The sequence below is a fragment of the Sorex fumeus genome, unplaced genomic scaffold, assembly GCF_029834395.1.
Source record: "Sorex fumeus unplaced genomic scaffold, SorFum_2.1 ptg000047l, whole genome shotgun sequence".
Taxonomy (NCBI): domain Eukaryota; kingdom Metazoa; phylum Chordata; class Mammalia; order Eulipotyphla; family Soricidae; genus Sorex; species Sorex fumeus.
The window spans coordinates 7,083,936-7,101,991 of record NW_026606104.1 but is presented as its reverse complement, the minus strand read 5'-3'; the positions used below and the strand labels follow the sequence as shown (position 1 = coordinate 7,101,991).

At 37.5% G+C, this 18,056-nt stretch overlaps 1 protein-coding gene across 1 annotated transcript in view; it reads right to left on the bottom strand.

Moving 5' to 3' along the window:
- ARHGAP29 (Rho GTPase activating protein 29) overlaps positions 1 to 18,056 on the bottom strand; it is a 55,914-nt gene that overhangs the window by 24,126 nt on the left and 13,732 nt on the right. Inside the window, exons 3-12 of the mRNA XM_056123106.1 lie at positions 17,348 to 17,482; positions 10,579 to 10,675; positions 9,992 to 10,064; positions 8,770 to 8,818; positions 8,183 to 8,320; positions 6,852 to 6,916; positions 6,360 to 6,470; positions 6,188 to 6,268; positions 5,775 to 5,963; positions 4,429 to 4,566 (exon numbers count right to left, since the gene is read on the bottom strand). Coding sequence (XP_055979081.1) covers positions 4,429 to 4,566; positions 5,775 to 5,963; positions 6,188 to 6,268; positions 6,360 to 6,470; positions 6,852 to 6,916; positions 8,183 to 8,320; positions 8,770 to 8,818; positions 9,992 to 10,064; positions 10,579 to 10,675; positions 17,348 to 17,482 — 1,076 coding nt within the window. The remainder of the gene's footprint in view (positions 1 to 4,428; positions 4,567 to 5,774; positions 5,964 to 6,187; positions 6,269 to 6,359; positions 6,471 to 6,851; positions 6,917 to 8,182; positions 8,321 to 8,769; positions 8,819 to 9,991; positions 10,065 to 10,578; positions 10,676 to 17,347; positions 17,483 to 18,056) is intronic.

Genomic DNA, 18,056 nt, shown 5'->3' with positions numbered 1-18,056 from the left:
TTCCAGGAGATCAGTCCAGGCAAAAGGGAAGAGGCAGGGCAAAGATCCCACTTAAAGTGAGTGAGAAAGAACTTGTCAATCAAGAACAAATGAGGGCTAGGAAGATAGCTCAAAGGGATGTATTACTGAAGAGTGTCAGATCCTAAGTTTGATCCTCTCCACTACCCTACCCCAGCACCACCAGAAGCAGCTCCCGTGTACTTCTTTGAAGGCCCAAAATGGAACTTTGATTTAAGATAAAATCATGAAAGGGAAGCAGTAATCTAGTCACATAACTAAATGTGGGAATATGAAAAATTTGGTAATAGGAAAAAGTTTTTGAATCACATGATCAAAAATTAATTCAAAATCAACCACCTAGGTGGCTGGGGAGATACCACAGCTGGTAGGGCATTTGCTTTGCACACAGGTGATCCGGGTTCGATTCCCAGCATCCCATATGGTCCCCCGAGCACCGCCAGGAGTAATTCCTGAGTGCAGAGCCAGGAGTAACCCCTGTGCATCACAGGGTGTGACCCAAAAAGAAAAAAAAAATCAACTACATGGGCTGGAATGATAGTACAGTGGGTAGGACATTTGCCTTGCACAAAGACTTGGATTCGATCCCTGGCATCCCATATGGTTCCCCAAGCCCCGCCAGGAGTAATTCCTGAGTGCAGAGCTGGGAGTAGCCCCTACACATCGCCGGGTATGACCCAAAAAGCCAAAAGAAAAAAACCCCAAAACCAAAAATCAACCACATAATGAATCACAGGGATTATTTCGGATTTCTGGCAGAGCTTACCATGTTGCATTTTCTAGGGGTAACTGAGTCAAAAAAAAAAAAAGTTGAAGAAGTCCGAGTCTAAACCACAGTAGCAATTTGGATTTAGGCACAGAGTATCAAGTATCTTTCCCCCACCCACCACCCTGAGTTTGTTTGATGGTTTGTTTTGGCTTTGGGGCCACACCCAGTGATGCTCAGGGATTACTCCTGGCAGTGCCTGGGTGATAACTGATCATATGGGATGCCGGAGATCAAATCTGGGTCAGCATGTGCAAGCATCCTACCTTCTGTACTACTGCTCCAGTCAATAAGCACAAAGAGTTTTTAAAAGGAGAGCTATAGTGAAACCAGAGTCTGATGTATTTATTTTTTATTTATTTTTTTAAAGTGCCACTCAGGCTCCTGCGTAGGGAATGTATTTAAGGGAAGGGCTATGAATAAATGTCAAATTTCAACTTGATTAATGGTACCAGTGTTATTTCAAAGATTGCTTGCTTATGTTTCCTTTTTATCTCCCTTGATATACTGGATGGTATATGTTGAACACTGGGATAGAGGCAGACAGGCATTTTCCAAAGATAACTAAGATTCAGAATAAATAATACTTGAAAAGTACACATAACTGAATAGCTTATTTTTATCTTAGCTTCCAAAACTAAAAGAAATTCAAACTGTGTATGGTAAAGTTTAAATTCATCAACCAGTTACAATCAGAAAATTCTCCAGTTAATGGTAAAATAAATTTATTCTCACAATCCTAAAAGTAACTGAATATTTTAATATTTAAAACTTAATGAACCTAGTTAAACACTAATAACTGAAGGTAGACTGAGTATATTAGGACAACTCTTTGATATGCTGAATGTCTAAGAATTTATTAATAATTAAGACTTAAGCACTAATAAATACTGATAATCCAGATTTTTTTTATCTCTTCATCCTAAGTCACCCACTTTTCTCTATCTTAAATATAGAGTGAGCTGCCTCTGGGGAGCTCCTATAAGATTTGTTGGACATCTTACGTAGGATGGTACTCCTGTACCTCAAAAAAACATCATGTGGACTGGAGCAATAGAACACAGGGTAGGGTGTTTGCTTTGCATGTGACCAACCGGGACTCAATCCCTTGCATCCCATGATTCCCCGAGCACCACCAGAAGTAATTCCTGAGCGCATAGCCAGGAGTGATCCCTGAACATCGATGGGTGTGACCCAAAAAGAGAAAAGGAAAAAAAAAAAGGTATCATGTCTCCTATCTCTCTGTCCAGAGACTTAAGTTTTTTTTCTTCTAGGTCCCCATCTATAGCAATGCTTCATAAAGGGGAAAAAAACAAATTAATATTAATTAGAAAGTGTCATTAGTCAAATCCATCCTACAATTCTGCACATTCTCTGGTATTTTCTATTCAACGACTAGGACACAACTTTTCATTATCTAAATCCAATTTTATTACTCCACAGTTGTGTGGATTACTGCAAATATCCCTTGGGGTTTTGGTATAGAATTTTCCATGATTAACAAGTGAATGAGGAAAAGCTGCTCCCATATAAACAGGCATTCATCTAAAATTTTAGTTTTTGTCCAATATGAGTTTTCCATCCACTTTCTTAAAACATAGATGCTGTTTCAATGCTCTTTAAAACGAAACTCCTGTTCTATCTAGCTTCTCCCTTCCTTTGAAGGTCACTGGTTTGGGAGGTATGGCTGGCCTGCCTCCTGCTGTTTCTCCTTCCTCCCACTTAGTCAGATAACTATGATTACAAATAAACATTTCAATACTTCAAGTTCCAAGTCAATTCTGAATAGGGCAGGAGCAATCTCACAGCGGGTAGGGTGTATGCCTTGCACACGACTGACCCGGGTTCGATTCCCAGCATCCCATATGGTCCCCTGAGCACCGCCAGGGGTAATTCCTGAGTGCAGAGCCAGGAGAAACCCCTGTGCATAGCAGGGTGTGACCAAAAAAGCAAAAATAAATAAATAAATAAATAAATAAATAAATAACCCCCCACTGCTTTTTTCAGGACCAGGAGATCAGGTATTCAAAATTAAGTCACCAAAAATCCTATTCTGCTTCAGTCAGAAGAACAGAAAGAAAATCAGAGAAAATGAATTTAAGCGAACATGGCTCTCACTTAGAAAAAAAAAAACCCAATCTGTATTCTATAGCTATTCAATTTGCTACCTACTTGGACCCACATGTGGTCTTCAGTGGCTGAAGTGCCTGCCCTGTGCAACTTTGAGTGTAACCCCCAATGCTACTCGCGTGCAAACAAAGTGATTGATCCTGGTAGCTCAGTCTGAGATCCTCACATACAAATTATTCCTGCCACCATATAGCAGGTATATAGTCCAGTTCTCCCATTCTGATCTAGGATTTAACACAATCCCAACTAAAAATTTTGGTTTTGGGCCACATACAGCAATGCTCAAGGTTTACTCCTGGTTCTGCTCAGAGATCACTATTGCCAGTGCTCAGTGGACAATAAAGGTGCTGGGGATTGAATATGAGTTGGCCTCATGCAAGGCAAGCACCCTAGCAAATGAAGACAATATATAAAAATGTATAAAAAATGTTTATAAATCACATTTTTTATTTTGTATGTTTTACATTTGAACACCTTTAGAAGGTTCTCTAGGTCAGAGAGTGATTCTCTTCCCAAGGCTGGGCAATTCTTAGGAAGCACATCTTTTTTTTTCCCTCTTTCTAATCTTTAGGAACAGTTATTTATAACATTGTTAATGCTAGTTTTAGGCATCAGTGTCCCTCCACCACTGTCAAGGTACCCTTAACACCCACCCTCCCCATCCTGCTTCTTTTACAAACTCACTTTTTTGAAAATGTAAGTACCATGATTTACAAAGCTTTTAGTAAATGTTTTGGGCCTTCAATGTTCCAACTTAGGGAGAACAACTTTCATATTAACTTCAACTCTCATTATCTCTATCTCACACACAATAAACTAGTATTTCCTCTGCCCTCTACTATTTCCAGGGCTGGAACTACAGATCATCATTTTACTCCAAAGTTAAATGGAACAATTCAAACCTGTCAATCCTAAACTACTCATCCTCCCCTAACTTGCTTTCCTCCTGAGTCCTAATAAAGGCATTGTATTCGGCTTTCCCCTCAATCCTGCTTCTGCTGACCAAACCTGTTCTGTCACCTGGCCTTGGATGGCATACCATGTTCCCTGGTCTCTGGCAAGGTCAACAATTTATCTTTCAATTAAGACTGACCTTTTAGTTGTCATGCATTCAGTCACCATCACAAACTGAAATTCCATGGCTTTAATTTTAATACAACATCCACATGCAAGAAATAAACCCCGACCAATACTGGTTTTTGTTTATTTTGGGGTCACACCCAGCAGTGCTCACTCCTGGTGGTATATAAGGGACAGTATGGGATGCTGGTGGATTAAACTTGGGTGAGCTATGTGCAAGGCACACACCCTCCCCACTGTACTCTCTCACCAGTCCCCAAATTTACATAAAACCATAAATGAATACTCATAGCAGCTCTGCCCTAAAGCAAAAGCAGTGCAAATGTTCAATTGTTGAAACTAAATCACAGAGAATCACTTATCAGGTGTCTCTCTCCTGTAAATACACACTCTTTTTTAGCTTCTTGCCTTCAAAAACTGAAGAAATGACTTACAGCTTTAAGGGTAAGATCACACTGGAAAACAAGTTTCCGAAGTTGTGCTAAAATTTCTCTTTTGGTATTTTCCAGATCATTTCGTCTTTCTTCAACATTAGTCACACAAACTTTGTATAATTCATTTGCTTCTTCCACCTTCAGGACAAAAGAAAAAAAAAACACTAACTTTATTTTAAAACAAATACTCTGGGCTAGAGCGATAGTACAGCAGGTAACAAATACTCTGGGCTAGAGCGATAGTACAGCAGGTAGGGTGTTTGTCTCGCATGTGGCCAACCCGGGCTGATCTCCAGCATCCCATATGGTCCCTGGGGCATTGCCAGGAATCATACAAGAGCACAGAGGCGGAAATAACCCCTGAGCTCTGCTGGGTGGAGCACCAAAACAAAAAAAATACATACAAACAGCAACAACAACAAATAATAATAATTGTTGAAAAACTCAGTTGAAATAACTGAAAATCTTTATGCATGAAAATGCCAAATACTCTGTTTTAAGTATTTCTATACACAATTGCCTTGGTCAGCAATTCAAGGGTATCCATATTATGACTTACATTTAGTATATTATCTACTATAAAATCTTTGTTCCTATTTGTATTTATCATTTTCTAATTGTACACCATTTTTGGGGGGGGGTTTCTTCTGGGGTCACACTCAGCTTTGCTCAGGGCTTTGATTTTCTGGAACCATCCATGCCACAGGAATCAATCAGTGTCAAGGCAAGAACTTTAACCCCATACCATCTCTCAAGCCTAGTTTACATGTCTAAAACCAAATCTTATTTAATGAAACACAAAAAGCTTCGGGCCTGGAAAAGTTCTCAAGTGGTAAGGCATTAGCCTTGCATTAGCATTAACATTTAGCATTAGCGCATGTGTGAGGCCCGAGTTTGAGCCCTGGCATAGGTCTTCACACACCCAAAGGCTGGGAACAACCCTGTGGGTTCCTTGAGCACAGCCAGGTGTTGTCCTGATAATTAACCGAAGCTTTAACTTAGGTACTAGAATTAATGCACAAAATGTGGTATCTACATGGTGAACTTTTTTAACAAGCAAGTTTAAAATATTAGACTGCCTTCTCTAAGATACTTCTTTCATAAATAAACCAAAGAAAAAGTTTCTTAGCATGGGGGAGTCTCAAAATTGGGTCAGCAGGAGCAGCACCACCTAGGAACCTGTTTAAAACACAAGCTGGCTGGGCCCTATCCTAGATATACTAACTCTAAGGTTGGAGTCCAGCAGGCTGGTCCTACAATCTTTTGAGAGATTCCAGTACTGAAGTCTTAGAACTAACGCTCTGGCAGATCATAGCTAATTCGACTTGCAAAGAAAAGATCATTACTTTCTGAAGAGCCTCTTCTTCCAGCCTTCGCTTTTTCTCTAACTGCTTGTTGAGATTTTTCACTATTCCACCACTATTTGAACAAAGATCCTCTTCTGCACGAAACATGGACGATTTTGCTTTTTCATACTCATCCTGTCGTTGCATGCATAACAATTTTGCCTTCTTAAGAGCTGTCTCCGTTTCCAGCTACACACAAAGAGGATTAAATAGAGAACAATAAATGTGTAAGTTTTGTATATGTAAATCTCTCTAAAATATTCAGCAAGAAGTTAAGAACAATTTAGAAAGACTATCACAGAGTAAGGAATGCCATCTTCCGGGGGGGGGGGGGGGGGGGGGAGATGCTTCTATACTGCAGATGACTTTAGGTGTTCACAAACAAGTAAATGAAACTCCATTATAATACAAACCATTTTATTCTGTTCCTGTTTCCAAAGTTCTTTTAATTCTTTCCTTTGTTTCTCCATTTCATTTTTCCTCCCAAGTAGAGGCTGCCAAGGGTAGAAAGAAAAAAATAAAGGTTGCTTTCTAATGGCAAGCTGTTATTTCAAAAAGTGTATATTGCATGTATTAATTTTTCACCTGCACAAATTTGTTGGCTTGGAGAGCTGAAATTGTTTGCTGTAACTGCTGACTACTTTCTATATCATTCAAAAGAGCATTGGTAAATAGAGACTGCAGTGGCATAAACTCCTAAAATTTAAAATAGAAAATGTCAATAGAAATAGTACTAGATTCCCACCTAATTTCTTTAAAAGAGAAATTCTAAGTTTAAACTCCCCCCCAATAAAAGACTAATCACAAATATAACTATGAGAAAATGAAAACAAAATTACAATGAACTACAGAATTATGTAGCAAAACTAGCAGTTAAGAAAACAACACTAAATTAAATAGGCAAGTTTACTGTTTGGGGGGTGGCTTTTTTTGTAAAATTAAAAGAATCTTAATTTGCAATAAAATATTAGCATTGATCTCCTTCCAGTGCTGCATTTTTTTCAATTTCACCAAGATATTACCCAGAGCTGTTCTGCATAATTTTGGTAGAACTCGAAGAGTTCACTAAACACTTACCTGTAGCCCAATGTTAGTCCTAGTTGCCTCTGCCAACTTGACGATATTTCTAGTGGACTCAAACTCTGAGAAAGTCAAAAAAGGTATCAGAAGGTAAAATTAACTTTCGTCCCCAAAAGTGATCACAAACATCAGAATCAGCTCAGTGTCAGAGTCTGGCAACATGTGTGAGATCTTAGACTCAATCCTGAACACTACAGAAAAAAATTAAATAATTGCAAAAATCAGTCTGAAGCATGGTAGAAATCTTTGTAATTCTTAATCAGGGATTAATTCCAATTAAACTTTCAAAATACACTCGTCAAGACCTCACCTCTCTAGAGTTTGAGACCTGGACATGTGTATTGTCCTATCATCAAACAATCCAGATCATTCGAATGGGCACGGTTAAATGCAAATAATGTGGTAGAAAAATTAGAGGTTTGAAAAAAAAAATCAAAGGCTTTGGGTAAATTCTATACTTTTCTAGCTCCTATAATGTGATCCTAGGCAAATCTGTTCTCTGACCTTAGACCAATTACTTGTTTTGTTTGCTTCAACTTTAAGAAGTTGGGAAATGACTCATCCTACTCACCTTGCTGGGTTTGGGTAAAGAATAAATGAGATAATAAATGTGAAAGCATTTTGTCAGCTGTAAAACACTGGGAAGAATGAAGCTACTAAGATGTTCTCTATGTTTCTACTGTGTTCTGTCCTATAACTATAGTGGCTTTATATCAGTTTACATAGGATTGTACTTTTTTATACAGTAGAGTATGATTTTCCTTCACTGTCACTGTCACTATCCTCTCGTTGTTCATCGATTTGCTCGAGCGGGCCCAGTAACGTCTCCATTGTGAGACTTGTTGTTACTGTGTTTGGCATATCGAATACATCACGGGTAGTTTGCCAGGCTTTGCCATGGGGGCGAGATACTCTCAGTAGCTTGCCGGGCTCTCCAAGAGGGGTGGAGGAATTGAACCAGGGTTAGTCAGCCGGTCAGTCAGCCGGTCGTGCAAGGCAAACACCCTAACGCTGTGCTATCGCTCCAGCCCTATGATTTTCCTTAGTGGTTAAATAATTTTGTCTTAAGACAAAACACACACACACACACACACACACACACACACACACACACACACACACGCACAAATTCAGTAGTTACACCACAGTATCGTTCAGTAAGTACATTTAAAAGTCATCCTATTTCAAGAAGAAAAGTTAATGTTATTCACTACAGTGAAATAGCTATTTACTTGGATTCATATTTTTATAGTACATAGAAAATTAAATACAACTAATTTAGTTCTTTATATTCCAAATTTAATTAAATGACCAAAGGAACCACTCACCCAAGTTAAGCTTTTTTTCAACCCACGAGACTATGTTCTTCGTATACTTTGACCAGGTTTTAGCATATGACAAAGCCAACTCTATAGAGTCAGTGTTCTTTAACAGCACACTGTCTAGTTCTATAGGAGAAAAATTTCCTGCAAACAAAATATAAAGGCAGGCATATTATTAAATAAGGTTTAATCCTTGGCACCACAAAATAATTATTTAATTAGTTCCTATAATTAAACAAAGAAGCATTCAAACCCTAAGGTATTCTTTGTTTAAAAACTGGTTAAAAAAATACAAATAACATCTAAAATTACAGTCAAAAATGGTTTCAAATTCTAATGTTTTTTCAAATCTAGTATTTTACTATTCATCAAATTATAAAGTCCTATATAATTCTTGCTCAGTCTCATTATATCTACTCTGACAGAATTTTCTTCAAGTTTTACAACTAAAATTTTATATGTAATTTTATGTTGAAAATCAATACATTAGGTCACTAAGCAGAAGAGATTAAATAAACCAATAGTAACTGAAAGAAGAAAAAAAAAAAGAAGCAAAAAGCTTCTCCAAAATTTTAAAGACCTCAAAGCATTACCTTTTTCATTGGATGAGTCGACTGATTCCACAGAAACATTTTCAAAAGACTTAAAAATGGAAGAAAACAAAGTTAAGATTAGAGCAGATAACCAATCTGTTTCACTAGAAATTCTTCACTCTTAATTTGTTACTCTGACATAATTCTGGCTAAAGAATTCCAAGTATTTAGAATTCAAAGGACCAGAAAAGTCTGTTTAAATGCCAGAACATTTTATAAGAATTATATAGCTTTTTACAACAGGAGTTCTCAAAGCACAAGAATGAATAACCTCATTGTTTACTAACATCATTAGCTAACACCAGTGAGTCCACCCAAAACTTAAATTTGGCACACCTCAAAAATAGTCAAGAAATTATAGAAGCAATAAAAGTACTTATTTTTCTTCCAAACATATTTTACCATTTTATTATATAACAAGCATGTTTCTGAAAAGTCTACTAAAATGTTCAGTGAATTTATGATGGAAATGTTCTGTATCTGCACTTTCCAATAAAGCAGCAACTGAGCTATGAACTTCTCTAGTGCAGCTGTTTAAATATCTAGCATTTGGTGAAATTTTTTAATCAAATATAAATATTATTACACTTTTTTGGCTTTTGGGCCATACCTGGCAATGATCAGGGCTCATTCCTGGCTCTGTACTCAAGAATCACTCCTGGTGGTGCCCAGGAGATCATATGGGATGCCAGGGATTGAACACACGTAGACTACATGCAAGGAAAGTACCCTACCTGCTGTACTACTGCTCCAGCGCCTACTAAGATTCTTTATGCACTCTTGATGTCCTATTATTTCATAGCATTTATCTTCCAACTCAGAATCAAAATCCCAATTCTCTGATAATCTTATAAGAATGCACTTCCGGAGAATTAAGAACTACAGTCTTGTTTGTAAGTAGTAACAAACTGTAGGATATGCTAAAAGACTACCACACTACTTTTCTAAGTTTCCACCAGTCTTCAAGTGCACAACTAGGAAGAAAAACTTAAATCAATAAAATGACAGTTGCACTTTAATATATTTTTTTGTCGCAGAAATTGACCATGTTATATTATCAGTTAATCTTATAAATGAATATATGCTACATATTTAATAAAGTATATAAACTACAGTTTTATCACAAACTCAAAAGCTATCAATCCCTGGTAGGGAAAAAAAAATCCCTGAAATATTAGATTAAAAATATTTAAGTATGTGGTTTCACCCAAACTTGGCTTACCTTATTTTCTCGGGAAACGGGCAGTCGCAGTAATGAGTCATTGCCTACATCTCCCATGAGGAAGTTTGTAAGACTATCCAGAATTAAAAAAAAAAAAAAGAATAGAAATAAAAATGTGTCATTATATTGCTGTTACAGGCTTTACAGTCAATGTTATCATTTAGAAATTAAAATAAATTAAGAACCTGAGAGGGGATGGAGAGAGAGTACAGTAGATAGAAAGTTTGCCTTGCACGCAGCCCACCCAGCATCATGTGCGGGCCAGGAGTGCTCCCCAAGTGCAGAGCCAGGAGGAAGCCCTGAGCAGTGTCAGGTGTGGCCCCCAAACAAACAAAAGAACTTAAGAAATAAACTCCTAGCTTATACAGTCATAAAACTACAAACACAGTACTTGCAAATGTTGCTTCTAAAACGCTATAAAGCCACCATCAAACATAGCATTAGATTAACAGAATGCAGCTTTTCCAGAGGGTTTTTTTTGTAATAGTTAATATTTTATTTTTATATATCTACTGGATTATGTGATTGATATACTCTCAACTAAAACATCTAAGCCTATACTACTTTATGACAGTTCCTCTACTTACATATTCCCAAAGGTAAAAGCCAAGGTTTCTATGGAAGAGAACACTTCTCTGAAGAGATCATTTTTGTTTTCTTCATTAACTTCAGTGAAGTTCACAGCTAAAATAAAATATTAGTGATAATAAATGAGAGGGTAAAAGTAAAAGTAAAGGCCCTCCCGTTGTTCATCGATTTGCTCGAGAGGGCCCAGTAACGTCTCCATTGGAGACTTTGTTGTTACTGTGTCTGGCATATCGAATACGTCACGGGGAGCTTGCCAGGCTCTGCCGTGCGGGCGAGATACTCTCGGTAGCTTGCGGGGCTCTCCGAGAGGGGCGGAGGAATCGAACTCGGGTCAGCCATGTTGGCTGCGTGCAAGGCAAACGCCCTACCGCTGTGCTATCGCTCCATTGAGAGGGAAAATAAACTATTTTTAAATAATCATTTATTCCTCTAAAAGATTCACAACTGCTTTTAGAAGCAGAAGATTCAGAAACTGAAAAGTAATATGAAAAAATGTATTAAGATGTTCATTTTTTTCTATTTTTAAAGAAAGCAAAGCACTAGGGCTGGAGCAATAGAACAGTGACAGTAGGGTGCTTGTCTTGTATGTGGCGGCCCAGGTATAGTCCCTGACATTCCATATGGTTCCCCAAGACTGAAGGGGATGATTCCTGAACAGAGCCAGGAGTAAGCCCTAAGCACAGCTGGGTACGGCCCCAAAACCAAAACAAAAGAAAAAACAAAAAAGTATTCACTAAAGTAGTGGGCATTCCAAACTGACTACTCCATGCATTATAAATCTGACACATCTAAAACATGACTCAGTGTGAATCAATCATCTCAGACTCACAGAGTCCATGTTATACCAGACCTTTCTCATTAAGAGCACTCTACTTTTTTCTCTTATTAGTAGTTGATGGCATTAGAAAAACCAGCAAACACAATATGGCTCATGAAAGTCAACACGGAGTAAAATTTTCACAGGAATTATCAAGAACTGAAATCATATTCATTTGACATAACATAAAACCTTGTACAATGCATATATACAGAAAAATCTAATCATTTAGAAAATTTAAACTTCCATTATTGTAGTTTTATTCTTTATTGGATCTTGAGTTCTGAGATAATTGATACATAACTACCTTTTATTTACCATACAAGTATTTTAACATTTTACACTTGGTTAAAGCTAACTGTGCAACGTAAGTGAAAAATATTTAACTGTTCTATATGTATATTTGTTAAGAGCTCAGTTACATTTTATTAAGTAAAATATGAATTTGATTGACACTTTAAGTTACCCATTCCATTTAGTTTGAGTTTTAGAACAACTAATTCCTTACATCCTAACCTCCGTGCAAGGGTCCTTACCAAGAAAGGGAAGATAGAAAAACCAAAAGGAGAGAAAGCCATCCTTTACTTAAAACAGAGCTGCTTTTAAGTTTGACTACATACCAGAACTAACCTAGGGAGTTTTAAAAACAAAGCATGAGTCCCACCACCAAAAATTCAGATTTCACTGATCGCGTGAACCACAGATATTTGTTACAAAAACCATGCCAACAGCTTTTACTATTCACAATGCTATATTTGCTGTATGTAATTTTGCTATTCTTTGAGACACTCTAGTAAATTAAAATAGCTTAAAAAAAAAGCCAGGTGATTCCAAAGAGCAACTAAGGTGGAAAATGATGGATGAGAAACACGGATTCCTAATGCAGAGATTAATTAAGTATGAAACCCTAGTTTTATAGTATTGAGGCTGCATAGAAACAAGTCTATGCCTTTTATCAGATCCCTTAAATGTTCCTGATACAAACAACAACAGTTGTAACTAATTTTAGAAGTATTTGTGAACTTCTGCTATGAACAAGACCGGGAGTATCAGCGAGACCAGCTTGCACATTCAGCGAGACCAGCTTGCACATTTTCTCATCCCAGCTGAGTTTTCAGATGAACGTAGCTGCAGACTAGTAAACAAAAGTTAGTGTCGTGAAGGATAGAATAACTGCCCACTCTGAGAAAAAAATTTTCAAATCACTGCTGTTTTTGAAAAAAAAAAATCTGGAGTTATATTAAAACAGTAGATGATACTGAAACAAATAAGGTGAACAGAGATTTCTCTATCATACAAATAAAAAAACTGCAGCAAAGATGAGTTCTTAAGTCACCTGGTATTAAGCTAAAACCAAGATTTGAACTGAAGCTTTCTGGATCCAGAGACCACAGAATCACACTAAGATATGGTAAACTTAAAAGGGCCTCTTCGGGAAGTCCTTATCTTTATCCCTTGAAACTTGTGAATGTGACTTCTCAGAGGTGATTACATTAATGATATCCTGAGCTAACTGAGTTAACTTAACAGGGACCCTCATTCAAAAGACAATGGATAAAAGAGAGGAAAAAAAAATGTATGACAGAGCCCTGAGGCAAGACGTATAGACAGCCTTTAAAATCTAGAAAAGCCAACTTGGGCCAAAGAGAGCTCAAGAGGTAAGAGTACAAGCTTTGTATGCAGGAGTCACAAACGGTTCCCTGAACACTGCCAGGAGTGACCCTGGAGCTTCGTGGGCTGGGACCTTCAACCAAAAAGAAAGAGAAAACAATTCATCAGATATTCCTGTGCAGCTTCCAGAAAAAAACTGAAAGTAAAATAAAAGCATCAATCTAAGGATCTATTAGTAGTGAACTGGTTAAAGAAATTACTGGATTATCAATATAATGGATATTTATGTACCTTTGAAAAACCTAATAAAAGAATCAGAAAACACCATGCCAATAACTCAGTATGCAGGGAAAGTACTAGCTTTTGTAGAAGAAGGTGTAAAAGAGATCACATTATAGTACTTGTGTATAGTACTTGTGTACAGTACTTGTGTATAGTACTTGATATAGCGCTGGAAAGTACAACAATAAGAGCTTTTGCTTATCTAGGGAAAAGAATAACAGCAAAGAACCTGAAGTAAGAAAGGCCTTTCACCAGTGAACTCTTGTGCCATCTGATTATGAATCATAGTAATGCACCGACTATTGAAAAGCTATTTCAAAACACAAAGAACAAACAAGACCTCAACAGTTTGGGACGCATAATTAAATTGTTTTTAACTTGCCAAATGTTAATTACTGGGCTAAATACCATGATAAAAAATCTACACAAGGGCTCTTTTAATAGATATTATAATGACTGCCCAAAATACACATTAATAAGGGAAATATATATAACTAAATATACAACAAATTATGAAAGCTAAAGATGCCTTTATCTCTTTCAAAAATAGGCTGTATCTCCCTGACCATATTGCAAATATTTTGTCAGATTGAACTTCCTGCTTGGAAACAAGAAGAGACACAGGAAATACAAATCAAAATTAGAATGAGTGGAGGAAAGCTAAAAATTTTTCTTTTAAAGATACGGAAAGGTAAATTCCACACTTAAGAAGAGTCAACTATAATAATTTCACTTTAGTGTACAGGAGATGAATAAGATTTCATGCATTCAGACCAGCTGCAACACAACACAATTTGCACCTCGGAGCTTTTCTAAAGGTTACTTGGATTCTAAAGTTACTTTTTTCTCAAGCTTGGTATACTTGTAAACAGACCTCCAAAAGCAAGTTCACCACTGTTTTGTATCTACACCCAAAGGATTGAGACAAAATAATCTCCATATTCCTGAGAGTTCTCCTGATCCTATTATTTTTTATATTTTCATCTTTAAAGAAATTCAAAAAATGTGTCTTTGTAAGTCTTTTAAAAACATTAAACAGGGGCTGGAGCAATAGCACAGCGGGTGGGGCGTTCACCTTGCACGCGGCCAACCCCCGGGTTCAATTCCCAGCATCCCATCGGGTCCCCTGAGCCCTGCCAGTGGGGATTCCTGAGTGCAGAGCCAGGAGTAACCTCTGTGCATCTCTGGGTGTGACCCAAAAAGCAAAAAACAAACAAACAAAAAAAACCCATTAAAACATTATGCACAAAACACTTAGACTGCACCAAATGAATACTTTTAAACTGCTCCTACTTACCTCCCCATTAGTTTTCCAGAGTTTTATATTACTAAAATAGAAGAATTAAATAACCTCTGATCTGACCTTAATTTTTCAGGTCAGTCAGCTGCATATTTTGCACTGGGGTATCAAAGGTATTTTTAGGTCACTTCAACAATAAGAGTAGGGGGAAAGGTCTTAATTTAAAAACAAACTTACACTAAGGAAAACAAAATCTTTAAAGTCTTGTAGTCTCATGGAGTCTTACTGAAACAGTCAACCAACAACAAAGTAATCTTTTAATTTTCACCAAAACAAACGCAAAATCATAACAATAATCCCAAGGGCAAAGACAGTCATAGTTAGGAAATAATATCCAAAAAACTGCTTTATCTCAAAGAAAAGAGATCTTCAAGGGAGCTGAAAGGCTACTTATTTCAAGTTTGCTTCTGGAATGTGAATACCAATGACCCAGAGGCTCACTCCTTCCCCAGGACATCCTGCACACAATAGCTACTGACAACAACTGAATGAGCTGTGGTCGTGATTTCCAAGCATGGAAATTTTACTATCTATAGACACAAATTTCCCTAAGTTAAATTAAATGGTACTTATAAACAATCTATTTAAAAATGAATCTTGTTACTAAGTACTTTTTATTTCCTTATTTTAAAAAGTTTTGTGTGTGTGTGGGGGGGGCACACCCAGGGCTTACTCCTGGCCCTGTGGCCAAGGTTCACTCCTGGCGGTAGTTGCAGGGGTACACCTGGGGTACCAAGGATCAAGTCCAGGTCAGCATTGTGCAAGGTAAGCTGTATAATCTGCCGTAGTCTCTCTCTAGCTTGAGAATGTTTTTAAGTCACAAGAAAAGCTATTCATTTTTCCCATTTAAACCACCTACATTTTTTAAAATGCTTCAAATACAGGGAAAAAGAATCACACAAATCCATTTCCAGAAGAAAGGAATATTATAAATTACATGGAATTTTGTTTTATTGGCAAGACTTCTCTGTTTCAGCCTCATTTCTCAAATTTGTTCTTTGCGCTCCCTAATTCTGAGTATATGTAATCACCAACAGCATGATGTTCCTCACATCCAGAGTTCTCGTTCAAGTTTCCTGTATCACGGCCTCCTCCATCACCCCTACAGATGCCACCCAGTAAATTCCTAACTCAACCTTTGAAAACTCAGGACATGTAACCTTGCCACCCCACCCCACCAAGTAAGGTAAAGGTAAAGGTAAAGGCCCTCCCATTGTTCATCGATTTGCTCGAGCGGGCCCAGTAACGTCTCCATTGGAGACTTCATTGTTACTGTGTCTGGCATATCGAATACGTCACGGGGAGCTTGCCAGGCTCTGCCGTGCGGGCGAGATACTCTCGGTAGCTTGCCCGGCTCTCCAAGAGGGGCGGAGGAATCGAACTCGGGTCGGCCATGTTGGCTGCGTGCAAGGCAAACGCCCTACCGCTGTGCTAAGTAATCTTTCTTTTTCTTACTCAACATATAGCAAGTCACTTTCTATAATACCTCACCTTCGAGCCATACCAGCAGTAACCTTGAGTTCTGATGATCATCTTTTTGGGGTGTTTTGTTTTGTTCGGGAGTTTTTCTTTTTTCTTTCTTTCTTCTTCTTTTTTTTTTTTTCCTGTAGGGAAGGCTACAGTGCTATTTCTGGTTCAGTGCTCAGTGATCCCTCCCAGGGCTGGGGAGCAGAGGCCTCCCCAGGCCTCTTGTACACAGAGCACACACTCTAGTCTGCTGCTATCTCTCCCGCCTCTGAGGAGCTCTTCTTTGCCTTCGCACTTTTTAAATTCCATGACTTCTTTCCCAAAACAACCTAAGTCTTAGGTATTACAAGTATTTTGCTGCTGTCGTTGTAGGTTTGTTTTCGCTCTTTTCTCTATTCCTGAGATTTCATACTTGGTTCTCTTTATTTATTCTGCACTGAGATGCTTTTCTCTCTTTTAATACTCTATATAATTTTCACACATCAGTTACTCTTTAGGTCTTCCAACTCCAACCTTCAGTTTGGTCTCTATCATTAAACCTGTCAAACATTTAATAATCACAGCCTCTTTCCTAACAACCATCACCCCACCTCTACAATACCGCAGCCTCTTACTTAGACCAATCAACCTGTATCTAGTCCGGTATTCTAAACAGTCTCCTAACTAAACTTCCTGCCTTCCGTCTCATCTATCCTCAAAGACTCCCTTCACTCTCAATCCTCTTTATGTTCTTCAGCACAGTAACACTTCTGGTTGGTAAATCATTTCGTGAGAGGACAATGTCCCAATATGATTACTGCAGCACTGGAATGTATGTATGAGTGTGGCATATATATAAAAGGTACACATCAATAAATATGCATGTATGTATATATTTATGTATCCATAGATGTAAATACATAAATATATATGTATATAAATATGTATATGCCACACACATATCCTTACTTTACAAGTCTTGTTTTTTCAATCTACAATAAGTTGCCAGTTCAAGTCTTTTTCTCCGTTTGATTCTATCTTTAAATGTAGTCATTAGATAATACATTATAGTCGCTTGTTTCTTTCAATTAGTATTAGAGTGCATCCTGCTAAATGAAATTTTGAGTTTTAAAAGCAAGAATTTTAGGTGTGATTAGGACTATTTTAAATATTGAGGTTTGTGTAACTCCTGTGACACTGTCACACTGTCATACACTGCCAGGGAAAGGAAGGCCCTATAATCATCATGGACCAAAAGGTATTACTTGGATCTTTTCTGCCCATGCCAACACACTTTAAATATATCTCTTACCTTTCACTTTCGTGGCAAGCATTTCTGCAGCATTCTGGAGCTCAACGGAATTGAGGTTCTGGTGTTTATTCATTACTGACTTTAAAACACGGATAAGTTCATCCAGCCGTATATGAATGACTTCTTTGAAACAATCTTAAACGGAAAAGAAAATTAATGTTTCCAAAACCAAGTTTCTGAATCTAAATTATGAAAACACCACATCTGGAAGCGTATTCCAAGCAGAAATACCAGCGCCTCAATTATCTGCCTACTATGTTTCTCTTGTTTTTACTATTCCATCTACACGCAATTTATTTCCCTTACATTATTTTAATTCATTAAAAAATTCAAAATTTTCTCACATTTTAGGTCAATTTGGAGTACTTTTTAATTTTTTCAATCTAAATATGGTTTTCAGATTTCCCTCGAAGTAAAATTTCTCCTGTCTTAAAAGTTTTCACTGAACTTTATATGTGCTTACAAGTCCTACAAAGTTAGCTATATTAACCAGTATTAAACATAACAATTTAAGTTTCCACTTTAAAGCTGATTCTGTGAGGCCAGTGAGATTCTACAACAGGTAAAGCACTTCCCTTGCACAAGACAGACCCTTGGCCATAAGCAGCTGGACGAAGCAGTGGTGTTCTCTAAAGTGAGGATGGGTTCTTTCCCAGTCCCCAAATCTACATCAAATCTGCGCAACTTCTTAATACCTCATCAGAGGGAT